Source organism: Ranitomeya imitator, chromosome 2 (assembly GCF_032444005.1).
Source record: "Ranitomeya imitator isolate aRanImi1 chromosome 2, aRanImi1.pri, whole genome shotgun sequence".
NCBI lineage: Eukaryota > Metazoa > Chordata > Amphibia > Anura > Dendrobatidae > Ranitomeya > Ranitomeya imitator.
In genome coordinates, this window is record NC_091283.1 from 317,280,751 (window position 1) to 317,297,974 (window position 17,224).

Consider the following 17,224-nt stretch of genomic DNA (forward strand, 5'->3'; position numbering starts at 1 on the left):
TTTCTCCCGTTTTGATTTTGTGGTTTCGTACCTTCCGGGCTCTAAGAATGTGAAGGCTGATGCCCTGTCAAGGAGTTTTGTGCCCGACTCTCCGGGTGTTCCTGAGCCGGCGGGTATTCTCAAAGAGGGGGTAATTTTGGCTGCCATCTCCCCTGATTTGCGGCGGGTGCTGCAAAAATTTCAGGCTGATAGACCTGACCGTTGCCCAGCGGAGAAACGGTTTGTCCCTGATAAATGAACTAGTAGAGTTATCTCTGAGGTTCATTGTTCGGTGTTGGCTGGTCATCCTGGAATCTTTGGTACCAGAGATTTGGTGGCTAGATCCTTTTGGTGGCCGTCTGTTGTGAATTCTGTGGCAGAGCTCCCTCCTGTGGTCACAAGTGGTACTTCGGCTGATTCTCTCTATGAGCTTCCGTTGGTGGAGGAGAGTGGTACTGCGGCTTCTGAGTTTCCTTCCTCAGGTGATGTGGTGAAGTCGTTAGGTGCTGCTCTATTTAACTCCACCTAGTGCTTTGATCCTGGCCTCCAGTCAATGTTCTAGTATTGGACTTGCTTCCTCCTGGATCGTTCCTGTGGCCTGCTGCTCTGCATAGCTAAGTTCCGCTTTTGTTATTTTGTTTGCTGTTTTTTTCTGTCCAGTTTCCTTATTTGGTTTTTCTTGCTTGCTGGAAGCTCTGGGACGCAGAGGGTGCACCTCCGTGCCGTTAGTCAGTACGGAGGGTCTTTTTGCCCCCTTTGCGTGGTTGTTTGTAGGGTTTTGTGTTGACCGCAAAGTTACCTTTCCTATCCTCGCTCTGTTCAGAAAGTCGGGCCTCACTTTGCTAAATCTATTTCATCTCTACGTTTGTCTTTTCATCTTTACTCACAGTCATTATATGTGGGGGCTGCCTTTTCCTTTGGGGTATTTCTCTGAGGCAAGGTAGGCTTATTTTCTATCTTCAGGCTAGCTAGTTTCTCAGGCTGTGCCGAGTTGCATAGGGAGCGTTAGGCGCAATCCACGGCTGCCTCTAGTGTGGTTGGAGAGGATTAGGGATTGCGGTCAGCAGAGTTCCCACGTCTCAGAGCTCGTTCTATGTTTTTGGGTTTGTCAGGTCACTGTATGTGCTCTGACTTCTATGTCCATTGTGGTACTGAATTACCTAATCATAACAGCCGTCTTTGTCGCGGGATGTGCGTTCTTTTGTGCAGTCCTGTGGGACTTGTGCTCGGGCTAAGCCCTGCTGTTCTCGTGCCAGTGGGTTGCTTTTGCCCTTGCCGGTCTTGAAGAGGCCCTGGACGCATATTTCTATGGATTTTATTTCGGATCTCCCTGTCTCTCAAAAGATGTCGGTCATTTGGGTGGTTTGTGATCGCTTCTCTAAGATGGTCCATTTGGTACCCTTGCCTAAATTGCCTTCCTCCTCTGATTTGGTGCCGTTGTTTTTCCAGCATGTGGTTCGTTTACATGGCATTCCGGAGAACATCGTTTCGGACAGAGGTTTCCAGTTTGTTTCGAGGTTTTGGCGATCCTTTTGTGCTAGGATGGGCATTGATTTGTCTTTTTCCTCGGCTTTCCATCCTCAGACAAATGGCCAAACCGAACATACTAATCAGACTTTGGAAACATATCTGAGATGCTTTATTTCTGCTGATCAGGATGATTGCCTTTGGCTGAGTTCGCCCTTAATAATCGGGCCAGCTCGGCTACTTTGGTTTCGCCGTTTTTCTGCAATTCTGGTTTCCATCCTCGTTTCTCTTCAGGGCAGGTTGAGTCTTCGGACTGTCCTGGTGTAGATACTGTGGTGGGTAGGTTGCAGCAGATTTGGACTCATGTGGTGGACAATTTGACATTGTCCCAGGAGAAGGCTTAACGTTTCGCTAACCGCCGGCGCTGTGTGGGTCCCCGACTTCGTGTTGGGGATTTGGTTTGGTTGTCGTCTCGTTATGTTCCTATGAAGGTTTCCTCTCCTAAGTTTAAGCCTCATTTCATTGGTCCGTATAAGATTTCTGAGGTTCTCAATCCTGTGTCATTTCGTTTGACCCTTCCAGCTTCTTTTGCCATCCATAATGTATTCCATAGGTCGTTGTTGCGGAGATACGTGGCGCCTGTGGTTCCATCCGTTGATCCTCCTGCCCCGGTGTTGGTTGAGGGGGAGTTGGAGTATGTGGTGGAGAAGATTTTGGATTCTCGTATTTCGAGACGGAAACTCCAGTACCTGGTCAAGTGGAAGGGTTATGGTCAGGAAGATAATTCCTGGGTCTTTGTCTCTGATATTCATGCTGCCGATCTGGTTCGTGCCTTTCATTTGGCTCATCCTGGTTGGCCTGGGGGCTCTGGTGAAAGTTCGGTGACCCCTCCTCAAGGAGGGGGGGGGGGTACTGTTGTGAATTCTGTTGTTAAGCTCCCTCCTGTGGTCATGAATGGTACTTCGGCTGGTTCTGTCCATGGGCTTCCTCTGGTGGTTGTGAGTGGGGCTGCGGCTTCTGAGGTTCCTTCCACAGGTGACGAGGTTAATTCGTTAGCTGGCTGCTCTATTTAACTCCACCTAGATCATTGCTCCATGCCACCTGTCAATGTTCCAGTATTGGTCTAGTTCGCTCCTGGATCGTTCTTGTGACCTTTCTTCCCAGCAGAAGCTAAGTTCCTGCTTGTTTTTCTCTGTTTGCTATTTTTTCTGTCCAGCTTGCTATTTTGATTTTTGTCTTGCTTGCTGGAAGCTCTGGGACGCAGAGGGAGCGCCTCCGCACCGTGAGTCGGTGAGGAGGGTCTTTTTGCACCCTCTGCGTGGTCTTTTTGTAGTTTTTTGTGCTGACCGCAAAGTTACCTTTCCTATCCTCTGTCTGTTCAGTAAGTCGGGCCTCACTTTGCTAAATCTATTTCATCTCTGTGTTTGTAATTTTCATCTTAACTCACAGTCATTATATGTGGGGGGCTGCCTGCTCCTTTGGGGAATTTCTCTGAGGCAAGATAGGCTTTATTTTTCTATCTTTAGGGCTAGCTAGTTCCTTAGGCTGTGACGAGTTGCATAGGGAGCGTTAGGAGCAATCCACGGCTATTTCTAGTGTGTGTGATAGGATTAGGGATTGCGGTCAGCAGAGTTCCCACATCCCAGAGCTTGTCCTGTATTATTAGTAACTATCAGGTCATTCCGTGTGCTCTTAACCACCAGGTCCATTATTGTCCTCACCACCAGGTCATAACAGGGGTGCCTTTGTATGTGTTTTCATTTTTATATATATTATTTTTTTCATAATATGTATTTTTGTTCATGATTTATTATCTATTTCTCTCATATTATTTGACTTATTATTTCAGGTTTGCTTCAGTTTAGTGGCTATTCCAGTATCCATCTGTTCGATCTAGCTAGGCTCCTACTAATGCTTGGTTATTTACTTATCTGTACGAGTATATAGAGGGCCTGTACTACACGGCGCATTTAGCGTCCTTATATTTGTGCGCACATTCTCTCTGCCTCTTCTGTCTCTGCAGTTTGTCCACAACTGTCTGTGACTGTCCTAGCGCAAGCGTATTAGCGTTTGTGTACATGCTGCCTTGACGACCGAGAGCGGTTCTTGCTCTTCCGCTCTGGGACGCCGGCGCATGCGCACTGATTACACGCCGGGCCCGGCAGGTGCGATCGCCATTTGTATCTCTCCATGCGGCGCGTCTAGCCGCTACACAGCTGAGGCTGGGTAAGCTATCTATATTTTTATATTTAAACATAGGGCTGACCATGCAGGTGCTACCCCTGACGAAGCCACCAGTGCATGGCGACACGCGTTGGGTACCTGCAGCCCACACTTTCTCTGCACTGGGTAGCACGGTGGCGCAGTGGCTAGCACAGCAGCCTTGCAGCGCTGGAGTCCTGGGTTCTAATCCCACCTTGGACAACATCTGCAAAAGAGTTTGTATGTTCTCTCCGTGTTTGCGTGGGTTTCCTCCGGGCACTCCGGTTTCCTCCCACATTCCAAAGACATACTGATAGGGAATTTAGATTGTGAGCCCCATCGGGGACAGCGATGATAATGTGTGCAAACTGTAAAGCGCTGCGTAATATGTTAGCGCTATATAAAAATAAAGATTATTATTATTTATTTATTACGCATTACCTTTCTGCCCTGCCTATGACCGGGGCGCCTGGAATATTGCCATTTAAGCATGCTATTCTTTAAATTCCAGTATGGGCGCACGGTCAGACTATAGGTGGGTAGTGGACAACTAATATCTGTTCATTTGCAGTCCTAGCACATGTACATCCTCATGACTGGCTCTGAGCACCACCTTACTAGTAGTTATTAGGCTACATTGACCATATGGTGTGTGGCTGGCCATGTTGTTTTGGTTTCCCAGGCTCTAATTACGTTCATCTATGGTGTTTATTTATGGGGCTTGCTGAGACTGCTTAATTCTGTTATTATGTCATCAGTTAGGATTATCTAACCTATGGGTATGTGTCCTTCACCCTATTCAGGTCTGTGTGGGCTTTTTGCCTTATTCTGGGCTCTTGTGTGTATGGGGCTATTTTATATCCCCTTGTTTTTAATATTTTTTAGTGTGTTTTGCCTTTTGTAATTTTTCAATATTAATAAAGCTGTGATTTCATATTGGTCTGGTAGTTACTCCCATTTGTAAGGCCTACCTGTTCTCTCTTAGTACACACTGTTTTTCCCCACACTCTGTGTTGTCTGAGTAGCGTTATGCCCACGTTATAGGGAGAGCAGGCGTTAGGTGAGACAATCCCTGGTCCATGAGATTCCAGCTAGCAGACCCTGGGCGCCCGTCGACCCCCGCTTCTCCATAACCCATATAGAGCTCCACACTATAGTGGCCCCACATATTGCTTCACAGTATAATGCCCCCATATAGTGCTCCAAAGTACACTGCTCAAAAAAATAAAGGGAACATTAAACAACAGAATATAACTCCAAGTAAATCAAACTTCTGTGAAATCAAACTGTCCACTTAGGAAGCAACACTGTTTGACAATCAATTTCATATGCTGTTGTGCAAATGGAATAGACAACAGATGGAAATTATTGGCAAATATCAAGACACACTAAAAATAGGAGTGGTACTGCAGGTGGGGACCACAGCCCACATCTAAGTACCAATGCTTTCTGGCTGATGTTTTGGTCACTGTTGAATGTTGGTTATGTTTTCACACTCGTGGTAGCACGAGACGGAATCTACAACACACACAAGTGGCTCCGGTAGTGCAGCTCATCCAGGATGGCACATCAATGCAAGCTGTGGCAAGAAGGTTTGCTGTGTCTGTCAGCGTAGTGCCCAGAGGTTGGACGCGCTACCAGGAGGGAGGCCAGTACACCAGGGGATGTGGAGGAGGCTGTAGGAGGGCAACAACCCAGCAGCAGGACCGCTACCTCAGCCTTTGTGCAAGGAGGAACAGGAGGAGCACTGCCAGAGCCCTGCAAAATGACCTCCAGCAGGCCACAAATGTGCATGTGTCTGCACAAATGGTTAGAAACCGACTCCATGAGGATGGTCGGAGTGCCTGATGTCCACAGATGGGGGTTGTGCTCACAGCCCAACACCGTGCAGGACGCTTGGCATTTGCCACAGAACACCAAGATTGGCAAATTCACCACTGGTGCCCTGTGCTGTTCACAGATGAAAGCAGGTTCACATTGAGCACATGTTACAGACGTGACAGAGTCTGGAGACACCATGGAGGGCGATCTGCTGTCTGCAACATCCTTCAGCATGACTGGTTTGGCAGTGGGTCAGTAATGGTGTGGGGTGCCATTTCTTTGCAGGGCCTCACAGCCCTCCATGAGCTTGCCAAAGGCAGCCTGACTGCCATTAGGTACCAAGATGAGATCGTCAGAACCCTTGTGAGACCATATGCTGGTGCGGTTGGCCCTGGGTTCCTCCTAATACAGGACAATGCCAGACCTCATGTGGCTGGAGTGTGTCAGCAGTTCCTGCAAGATGAAGGCATTGAAGCTATGGACTGGCCCGCCAGCTCACCAGATCTGAATCCGATTGAACACATCTGGGACATCATGTCTCGCACCATCCACCAACGTTAAACCACAGACTGTCGAAAAGTTGGCGGATGCTTTAGTCCAGGTCTGGGAGAAGATCCCTCAGGAGACCATCCGCCGCCTCATCAGGAGCATGCCTAGGCATTGTAGGGAGATCATACAGGCGCGTGGAGGCCACACACACTACTGAGCATCATTTCCTTGTCTTGAAGCATTTCCACTGAAGTTGGATCAGCCTGTAATTTCATTTTCCATTTTGATTTTGAGCATCATTCCAACTCCAGACCACCGAGGGATATTAGAGGAATGTGTTGATAACAATAAAACCTAAAAATGATCAACGTAAATCACAACTATGTAATGAATAAAGATTTACAACTGGAATATTTCATTCAGTGATATCTAGAATGTGGGATTTTAGTGTTCCCTTTATTTTTTTTGAGCAGTGTATATTGGCCAGATATAGTGCTCCACAGTATAATGGCCCCATATAGTGCCCTAAGATGGCTACATCTTGGCATATGGCATTCAATCCTGGTATATGGCCCCCATCCTGGTATATCACCCTCCATTCTTTTACACGGTTCGTCTATTCTGGTATATGTCCCTCCATCCTAGTACACGGCCCCCATCCTGTTATATGGCCCCTCCATCCTGGTACATATGTCCCAATATATTACAATACATAGAAAAAACAATAACTTGTACTTACCTTCTTTGTGCGACCACACAGCACTGCATCCTGTTCATTGTGTTAGAGCACAGCAGATGAATGATCTCCCTGCTGTGCTCTGAACAGGTAGGCGGTGAGCGGTGATCAGCAGCCTATAATGTAATACTGATAACAGGCTGGAATCACCGCTCTCCGACACGTCTGTAGATACTCACCTCACACAGAACCTCCACTCCCCAGCAGCTCCAGTCATCGCACTGAGGAGTCTGTACGCTATGCCCGCAGCATACACTAGGAGCTGCACAAATATGGCCGCAATCTCCTCCCACAGATGTGACCTGGACAGCCCGGGGGGCGCTCTCAGGTCAAAGCTAAGAGGCAGGAGAAGCAGCTTCAAAGCAAGAGATGTGATCAGACGGTGACCACAGCTTCTTATGCCCACGGGCTGCTGTATTTGACGTGTGTAAGTGTCATTTTTTTTTTTAATTCAAATAAATTTTTATTAAGAATAACAAGGCAATTAACATGTTACATTTACAATATAGAGTATTTCCCCCCCCCTCCCCCTTCAAACAGCCCCCTTCGATCCCAAAGCCCCCCACCCCCACCCCACAAAGCAGCTCATCTTGTAAATTACTACCATCATTAAAACAATAGAGTATCTAATCCCTCAACCATTCGTATAAGCCACACTTCACATTACTATCCCATAGCAATCCATGGAGACCACATTTTATTGAACGTTTCAGTTTTCCCTTTCTTCTTATAAATCCGTGTGTAAGTGTCATTCTCACACACACACACACACACCAAAATGCAAAAGGCAGCCCCAAATGGATGAAATAAAAAATAATTTAAAAGAAACTATTAAAGTTGTACATTTAATTTTGTATTTAAACTAATTGATTATATAATATAACATTAAAAATCGAGGCACCTTCCCTTTAATCAGGCCTCCTGGTTTGAGCTAAGGACCTCGCCCTGCTGTTTGTCTCTGCTGTGCTCCCTGTCTGGAATCCCATTATGTCTTTGCTTTCCTTTAGAATGTACTAGCACAGTATGATGGCCCTCATAGACCCCACACGGTATTATGGCCCACACAGCCCCTCATACAGTATTATGGCCACCGCAGTCTGTTACACAAAATAAGTACCCCCACTCAGTATGGAGACCCTAATAGTCCACCACATTCCTTTATTCGTTATAACGGTCCCCACAGCCCTCCATTTAATTTGATGCCCCCACAATTCCTGATATTTAAAAAAAAACAAAAAACAACATACACTACTCACCCAACCCTGTTCCCGAGGTGCGCTGCTCCGGTCTGCAGTAGTACTGATTCTCCACACTACAGGTGTGATGTAATAACGTCATTGTGTCTGCAGTGCAGGAGTCTCAGACTCACAAGTGAAGGCTGAATGGTGGATCACGAGCTTTTGACTCTCTGCTTCACTATTCTTTTCAATGGTATCACAGTCATGGTAGTGTGGATATCGCTGAAATTGTGATGATGGGAAGGAGAGGGTGACCAGTGCCAAACCGCACAGAGTCCTCTCAATTCATGGACATTATAGCGGCCACATGGCCTGCCGCTAGTGATGATACGCCCCTGACTATCCAAATATTGTGTTTTAAATATCTTATAGCCTCTGGGTTGGTTAGTATCTGCACCAAGAATGGGGCTAAGGGAGTATTTATTAATTAGTTCTGGGGTAGCTGGTGCAGTGGATGGTATCATATTGTGTGTGTAGTATTGCTGGGACATTAGAAAGCGATAGGATGTATTGAGGGAACATTATACTGTGTGTGGTGGAATGGCGGTACTGTGAGAACATCATTCTGTGTGGAGGGATATCAGTACTGTGGGAGCATTATACTGTGTGGAGGGAATGACAGTACTGTGGGAGCATTATACTGTGTGGTGGAATGACAGTACTGTGGGAACATTATACACTGTGTGGGGGGATATCAGTACTGTGGGAACATTATACTGTGTGGAGGGAATGACAGTACTGTGGGAACATTATACTGTGTGGTGGAATGGCGGTACTGTGGGAACATCATTCTGTGTGGAGGGATATCAGTACTGTGGGAACATTACACTGTGTGGAGGGAATGACAGTACTGTGGGAGCATTATACTGTGTGGTGGAATGACAGTACTGTGGGAACATTATACACTGTGTGGGGGGATATCAGTACTGTGGGAGCATTATACTGTGTGGAGGGAATGACAGTACTGTGGGAGCATTATACTGTGTGGAGGGAATGACAGTACTGTGGGAGCATTATACTGTGTGGAGGGAATGGCAGTACTGTGGGAGCATTATACTGTGTGGTGGAATGACAGTACTGTGGGAACATTATACACTGTGTGGGGGGATATCAGTACTGTGGGAGCATTATACTGTGTGGAGGGAATGACAGTACTGTGGGAGCATTATACTGTGTGGAGGGAATGACAGTACTGTGGGAGCATTATACTGTGTGGAGGGAATGGCAGTACTGTGGGAGCATTATACTGTGTGGAGGGAATGGCAGTACTGTGGGAGCATTATACTGTGTGGAGGGAATGGCAGTACTGTGGGAACATTATACTGTGTGGAGGGAATGACAGTACTGTGGGAACATTATACTGTGTGGAGGGAATGACAGTACTGTGGGAACATTATACTGTGTGGAGGGAATGGCAGTACTGTGGGAGCATTATACTGTGTGGAGGGAATGACAGTACTGTGGGAGCATTATACTGTGTGGAGGGAATGGCAGTACTGTGGGAGCATTATACTGTGTGTAGTGGAATGGCGGTACTGTGGGAACATCATACTCTGTGAGGGGCATCATACATACTGCAGAAGTGGTGTAAGAGTGTGTGCTATTAGAAGTAAGAATCCTCAGCATGGTGCAGCATTTATACAAGAGGACTGCCAACTGGAGTCCAGGCAAGACCCTGCGGAACTGATGGGAAGTGGGAGATTTTCAGAAAGGAAGAGTCTAGATGGTACCCTGGGAAAGGTGATTTTGATGACACAAGTACCTGACATAAAAGGCCAACCTGCCAAAGCGGGAGCAGATTTCGCATCAAGCAAAGGAACGGGCAGGATGTGTGCAGTGGAATAATCCGAGGTCAAGTGACTAGGAAAGCACCCGAGGCAGCAGGTTGTGGCACACCAGAACCAGAACCTGTGTGGTGCCAGATAAGTCCTAGAGTCCAAGCTATGCCAGCCAATGCCTGAGAACCAGACCGGAACCGGTCAAGACTCAGACCAGATTACGCCAGGTAAGAGCCAAGTACCAGCCCTCACTACTTCAGATAAAAGAGACATATGCCATTGGTCAAGCACCAACGATTCGTGAGAATATACCGCTTGGGAGCATCTGCTTCCAAAGAAGAGCTGGTGTCTCGATTAAGCCGGGCTGTTGCTTCTAGCACTGATGTACGGTACAGAGGTTGGTCCAGGATAGTACAACAGAAAAGAGGACAGTGGACAGTTAAGCATGTTGATGATGAAATGATCTCTAAAAGGCCTAAAGTTAAAAATGACACATTCCCTTTGTATTTTACGCAAAAAATATATATATTTTACATTTAAATAATTACAAAATAGAAAAGTGGGCCGATGCAAAAGTTTGAGGACCCTGCATGGTTAGTACCTAGTAGCACCCCTTTCTGCAAATATCACAGCTTGTAAACAATTTTTGCAGCCAGCGTCTTTAAATTTTTGTTTAAAGGAATTTTCCTCCATTCTTACTTGGAAAATTCTTCCAGTTCTTTGAAATTCCTGGTCATCTTGCTTCCTCTGCTATTTTGAGGTCTTGCCACAGATGTTCAATGATGTTCAGATCAGGGGACTGTAAGGCCTATTGTAAAACCTTCAGCTTGCGCCTTTTTGAGGTTGTCTATTGTGGATTGTGATGTGTGTTTAGGATCATTATCCATTTGAAGAAGACAATATTTTCAACTTCAGCTGTTTTACAGATGATATGTTTGCAACAAGAATGTGTTGAAATTTCATTGAATCCATTCTTCACTCTATCCGTGAAATGTTGCAACACAGCCCCCAAAGAATGACTGATCTACCCCCATGCTTAATGATTGGCTAGATTTTCTTCTGCTGAAATTCTGTGTCCTTTTTACTCCACACATACCTTTGATCATTGTGGCTAAACAGTTATATTTTAACCTTATTGGTCCACAGTATTTGTTTCCAAAATGCATCAGGCTTGTTTAGATTTTTTTTGCATACTACTAACACTGAATTTTATAGTGAGGATGCAGGAGATGTTTTCTTCTGATGACTCTCCATTGAAGACCATATTTGTGCAGGTATCTCTGAACAGTAGAACAATGTATCGGAACTCCAGAGACTGCTAAACGTTTCTGAAGGTCTTTTGCAGTCAAGTGGCGGTGGGGGGATCTGATTTGCCTCTCTAACAATCTAACAAGAAGCTCTCACAGATATTTTGCTCAGTCTTTCAGACATTATCTTGACCTCCACTGTTCCTGTTAACTGCCATTTTTTGTTACATTTTGATCTGAGGAAAGGGCAACTTGCATGCACTTTGCTACCTTCTTATAGCCTCCTCCTGCTTTGTGGGCCTCCACCATTTTCAGAATGCTACGAGGCTGTTTAGAAGAATCCATGGCTGCTGTTTTTGGCACAAGGTTAGAGGAGGCTGGGTTTTTATAAAGATGGGAAATTCGCATCACTTGGCCTTTCCTAACGATGATAGTGAACAAGCCATAACCCTAACAGGCTAATTAAGGTCTGAAACCTTGGTAAGCACTCAAATCTTCAGGGGTGCCCAAACTTGTGCATCAGTCCATTTTCCTTTATGTAATTTTTAAAGTGTGAAAGATGACAATTTTGGGGGCCTAAATACAAATGAAATGTGTCATCTTTACCTGTAGGTCTTTTAAAGATCATTTCATCTTCAATTTGCTTAACTGTCCACAATAACATTAATTTTGACTATGGGTGTCCAAATTTTTACATGCCACTGTATAAAACATAGAAGAATGGGGCTAAAATAAGACTGAGCACAAGACCTTCACAGCCGTCTACACATCATAGGGGAGATCTCATGACACCTTCTCTCCATCTACCTGATGATCCTGAGGAACATTGGGATCTTCTTGTTTACAGTCCTGTGGAAGAAGAGGATGGGGACATCTCTCTGGTGTTGTCCTCTTACTGGATAGATCTGGCGGAAACACATACAGGGACTGAATTCATTCTTTACATACAGATAATTATAGGCCGTGTGTATTTAGTCTTATTACCTGGTGATGTGAGGGGCTGGGGAACCTCCATCATGACATCCTTGTACAGATCTTTATGTCCTTCTAAATACTCCCACTCCTCCATGGAGAAATAGACAGCGACATCCTGATTCCTTATTGGAACCTGACACATACAATGATACAAATTATCCTCCGATCACTTCTTAGCGTTACTGTATAATGTCCCAGCATTCCCAGCAGTGTCACCTCTCCAGTCAGCAGCTCAATCATCTTGTAGGCGCGTTCTAAGATCTTCTGGTCATTGATGTCCTCATGTATCAGGGGGTGAGGTGGAGGCCCCATGATTGGGCTCAGGGGTCTTCCACATCTCTCAGACACAGGGTCCTGACAGCGCTCACTAGAGGTTTTCTTCACTACTGTGTAATCCTGGTAATGGAGAGACACATTAATAAACCTCACTACAGACATTTCCAGAGTCCTCACCTCTCCAGTTCTGTCCATCTGTTATTCCCATAGATGATAAAGATATAATGTGACGTCATCAGAATCTCTCACCTCTCCAGTAAGCCGGAAGAGGATCTCTAGAGTGAGGTGTAATATCCTCTCCGCCATCTTGTCTCTGTCCATATCCGTCTTGATGGGTAAATCAGGAAAATTCTCTTATATAGAAGATCTTCACTGAGAGGATCCGATATTGTAGAGACCTGAATGAGAAGAAGATGTAACATCATAAAAATCCTGTGTAATAATACAATTACTGGAGATAATAAGGGAAACATATGAGATTTATTATTTTACAGTATTTAGTTTCCTTCTTTACATCTACTAATAAAACCTATATATTTAGGCCACAGACAACAAGCAGTTTCTTCCTCGGAGTCGGCAGCTGAATAAGTTTCTCATAGACTCATCTTCCATAACGCTAATTCTCGTCTCATTTACCGACACTGGAATCGGCATTAGCAATACTGCAGGAGATATTCATTACACGTGACAGGAGAAATAACTACTTCATGATGAGGACGACATCTTCATCTTCTACTACGGCTCTACAAACAGATTTGTCCAGAGTCCGTCACTGACTCCATCACCACCGGCCGTCTATATGAAGGTTTCCCGTCTTCCCCGCACTGTAATCTTCTATCACGTTAGATCTCATGTTTGATTCACACACAGAAGTTTGAGGCTTTTATAAAAGATTTTTTATTTCCTCAAACACCGCGGACAGAAATGATCTGATACCAAAGTCTCCATGTACAGTGTTTTTCTTCTCTGGGTATGATGTGTTTTTTTTTAGCATTTTCCTGTAGGCTTCCAAGTATTACATGAAACCCCCCCCCCCCAAAAAAAAAAAAAAAAAAAAAAAAAAATTGGGAATGGCAGTACTGTGGGAACATTATACTGTGCGGGGCCTCGTACTATGGGAGTAATACAGGTTTCCTTGGTTCCCGTCTTTCATAGTTGGGTCGTTTGTATCTATCAGCGGAAAAGGAACAAAACCATTGTGATTCCTATAAGGAGACAACACAAACCCCCTAAATATAAAATTTTATAACACCCCACAATCTGTGACTCTTCAGGGTAAATCGCTCTCTCCCCATTGGATTAGAGCTGATACTATGAAGCTAAAGTGACTAAACAGACTTTCTGTCACCTCCATAAAGGGGCACTTTACTGTGTTTGTCAGAACTGTCCGAGGATTATTAGAGGGGATAGTTCCCCCAATTAGAAGGGACACCTGTGGATAATGGGGTCTTTACCTGCTACGGTTCTGGTGTGGACCCTCCACCCACAGAGCAGCACTCCACATAGAGAATAATGGAGCCTCCAGCACCGACCTCCACCCGCAGAGCCGCACTCCACATAGAGAATAATGGGGCCTCCAGCACCGACCTCCACCCGCAGAGCCGCACTCCACATAGAGAATAATGGAGCCTCCACCACCGACCTCCACCCGCAGAGCCGCACTCCACATAGAGAATAATGGGGCCTCCAGCACCGACCTCCACCCGCAGAGCCGCACTCCACATAGAGAATAATGGAGCCTCCAGCACAGACCTTCACCCGCAGAGCCGCACTCCACATAGAGAATAATGGAGCCTCCAGCACCGACCTCCACCCGCAGAGCCACACTCCACATAGAGAATAATGGAGCCTCCAGCACCGACCTCCACCCGCAGAGCCGCACTCCACATAGAGAATAATGGGGCCTCCAGCACGGACCTCCACCCGCAGAGCCGCACTCCACATAGAGAATAATGGAGCCTCCAGCACCAACCTCCACCCGCAGAGCCGCACTCCACATAGAGAATAATGGAGCCTCCAGCAGCGACCTCCACCCAGAGAGCCGCACTCCACATAGAGAATAATGGAGCCTCCAGCACCGACCTCCACCCGCAGAGCCGCACTCCACATAGAGAATAATGGGGCCTCCAGCACCGACCTCCACCCACAGAGCCGCACTCCACATAGAGAATAATGGAGCCTCCAGCACCGACCTTCACCCGCAGAGCCGCACTCCACATAGAGAATAATGGAGCCTCCAGCACCGACCTCCACCCGCAGAGCCACACTCCACATAGAGAATAATGGAGCCTCCAGCACCGACCTCCACCCGCAGAGCCACACTCCACATAGAGAATAATGGAGCCTCCAGCACCGACCTCCACCCGCAGAGCCGCACTCCACATAGAGAATAATGGGGCCTCCAGCACGGACCTCCACCCGCAGAGCCGCACTCCACATAGAGAATAATGGAGCCTCCAGCACCAACCTCCACCCGCAGAGCCGCACTCCACATAGAGAATAATGGAGCCTCCAGCAGCGACCTCCACCCACAGAGCCGCACTTCACATAGAGAATAATGGGGCCTCCAGCACCTACCTCCACCCGCAGAGCCGCACTCCACATAGAGAATAATGGAGCCTCCAGCACCGACCTCCACCCGCAGAGCCGCACTCCACATAGAGAATAATGGGGCCTCCAGCACCGACCTTCACCCGCAGAGCCGCACTCCACATAGAGAATAATGGAGCCTCCAGCAGCGACCTCCACCCGCAGAGCCGCACTCCACATAGAGAATAATGGAGCCTCCAGCAGCGACCTCCACCCGCAGAGCCGCACTCCACATAGAGAATAATGGAGCCTCCAGCACCGACCTTCACCCGCAGAGCCGCACTCCACATAGAGAATAATGGGGCCTACAGCACCGACCTTCACCCGCACTCTACATAGAGAATAATGGAGCCTCCAGCAGCGACCTCCACCCGCAGAGCCGCACTCCACATAGAGAATAATGGAGCCTCCAGCACCGACCTCCACCCGCAGAGCCGCACTCCACATAGAGAATAATGGAGCCTCCAGCAGCGACCTCCACCCGCAGAGCCACACTCCACATAGAGAATAATGGAGCCTCCAGCACCGACCTTCACCCGCAGAGCCGCACTCCACATAGAGAATAATGGAGCCTCCAGCACCGACCTCCACCCGCAGAGCCGCACTCCACATAGAGAATAATGGAGCCTCCAGCACCGACCTCCACCCGCAGAGCCGCACTCCACATAGAGAATAATGGAGCCTCCAGCACCGACCTCCACCCGCACTCCACATAGAGAATAATGGGGCCTCCAGCACCGACCTCCACCCGCAGAGCCACACTCCACATAGAGAATAATGGAGCCTCCAGCACCGACCTCCACCCGCAGAGCCGCACTCCACATAGAGAATAATGGAGCCTCCAGCACCGACCTCCACCCACAGAGCCGCACTCCACATAGAGAATAATGGAGCCTCCAGCACCGACCTCCACCCGCAGAGCCGCACTCCTCATAGAGAATAATGGAGCCTCCAGCACCGACCTCCACCCGCAGAGCCGCACTCCTCATAGAGAATAATGGAGCCTCCAGCACCGACCTCCACCCGCAGAGCCGCACTCCACATAGAGAATAATGGAGCCTCCAGCACCGACCTCCACCCGCAGAGCCGCACTCCACATAAAGAATAATGGAGCCTCCAGCACCGACCTCCACCTGCAGAGCCGCACTCCACATAGAGAATAATGGAGCCTCCAGCACCGACCTCCACCCGCAGAGCCGCACTCCACATAGAGAATAATGGAGCCTCCAGCACCGACCTCCACCCGCAGAGCCGCACTCCTCATAGAGAATAATGGAGCCTCCAGCACCGACCTCCACCCGCAGAGCCGCACTCCTCATAGAGAATAATGGAGCCTCCAGCACCGACCTCCACCCGCAGAGCCGCACTCCACATAGAGAATAATGGAGCCTCCAGCACCGACCTCCACCCGCAGAGCCGCACTCCACATAAAGAATAATGGAGCCTCCAGCACCGACCTCCACCTGCAGAGCCGCACTCCACATAGAGAATAATGGAGCCTCCAGCACCGACCTCCACCCGCAGAGCCGCACTCCACATAAAGAATAATGGAGCCTCCAGCACCGACCTCCACCCGCAGAGCCGCACTCCACATAGAGAATAATGGAGCCTCCAGCACCGACCTCCACCCGCAGAGCCGCACTCCACATAGAGAATAATGGAGCCTCCAGCACCGACCTCCACCCGCAGAGCCGCACTCCACATAGAGAATAATGGAGCCTCCAGCACCGACCTCCACCCGCACTCCACATAGAGAATAATGGGGCCTCCAGCACCGACCTCCACCCGCAGAGCCACACTCCACATAGAGAATAATGGAGCCTCCAGCACCGACCTCCACCCGCAGAGCCGCACTCCACATAGAGAATAATGGAGCCTCCAGCACCGACCTCCACCCACAGAGCCGCACTCCACATAGAGAATAATGGAGCCTCCAGCACCGACCTCCACCCGCAGAGCCGCACTCCTCATAGAGAATAATGGAGCCTCCAGCACCGACCTCCACCCGCAGAGCCGCACTCCTCATAGAGAATAATGGAGCCTCCAGCACCGACCTCCACCCGCAGAGCCGCACTCCACATAGAGAATAATGGAGCCTCCAGCACCGACCTCCACCCGCAGAGCCGCACTCCACATAAAGAATAATGGAGCCTCCAGCACCGACCTCCACCTGCAGAGCCGCACTCCACATAGAGAATAATGGAGCCTCCAGCACCGACCTCCACCCGCAGAGCCGCACTCCACATAAAGAATAATGGAGCCTCCAGCACCGACCTCCACCCGCAGAGCCGCACTCCACATAGAGAATAATGGATCCTCCAGCACCTACCTCCACCTGCAGAGCCGAACACCACATATGGCTGCACTGTGCGCACAGGACCTGTGATGATGTCACAGGAGGGGAGGAGTCAGTGGTCACATGATCAG

At 48.1% G+C, this 17,224-nt stretch overlaps 1 protein-coding gene across 1 annotated transcript in view; it reads right to left on the reverse strand.

Moving 5' to 3' along the window:
* LOC138666468 (zinc finger protein 605-like) overlaps nt 1-12,603 on the reverse strand; it is a 36,163-nt gene extending 23,560 nt beyond the window's left edge. The window contains exons 1-4 of the mRNA XM_069754689.1: nt 12,458-12,603; nt 12,149-12,328; nt 11,942-12,065; nt 11,765-11,862 (exon numbers count right to left, since the gene is read on the reverse strand). Of these exons, the coding sequence (XP_069610790.1) occupies nt 11,765-11,862; nt 11,942-12,065; nt 12,149-12,328; nt 12,458-12,529 (474 nt within the window). The 5' untranslated portion in view covers nt 12,530-12,603. The remainder of the gene's footprint in view (nt 1-11,764; nt 11,863-11,941; nt 12,066-12,148; nt 12,329-12,457) is intronic.
* Between the last annotated feature and the right edge of the window lie 4,621 nt (nt 12,604-17,224).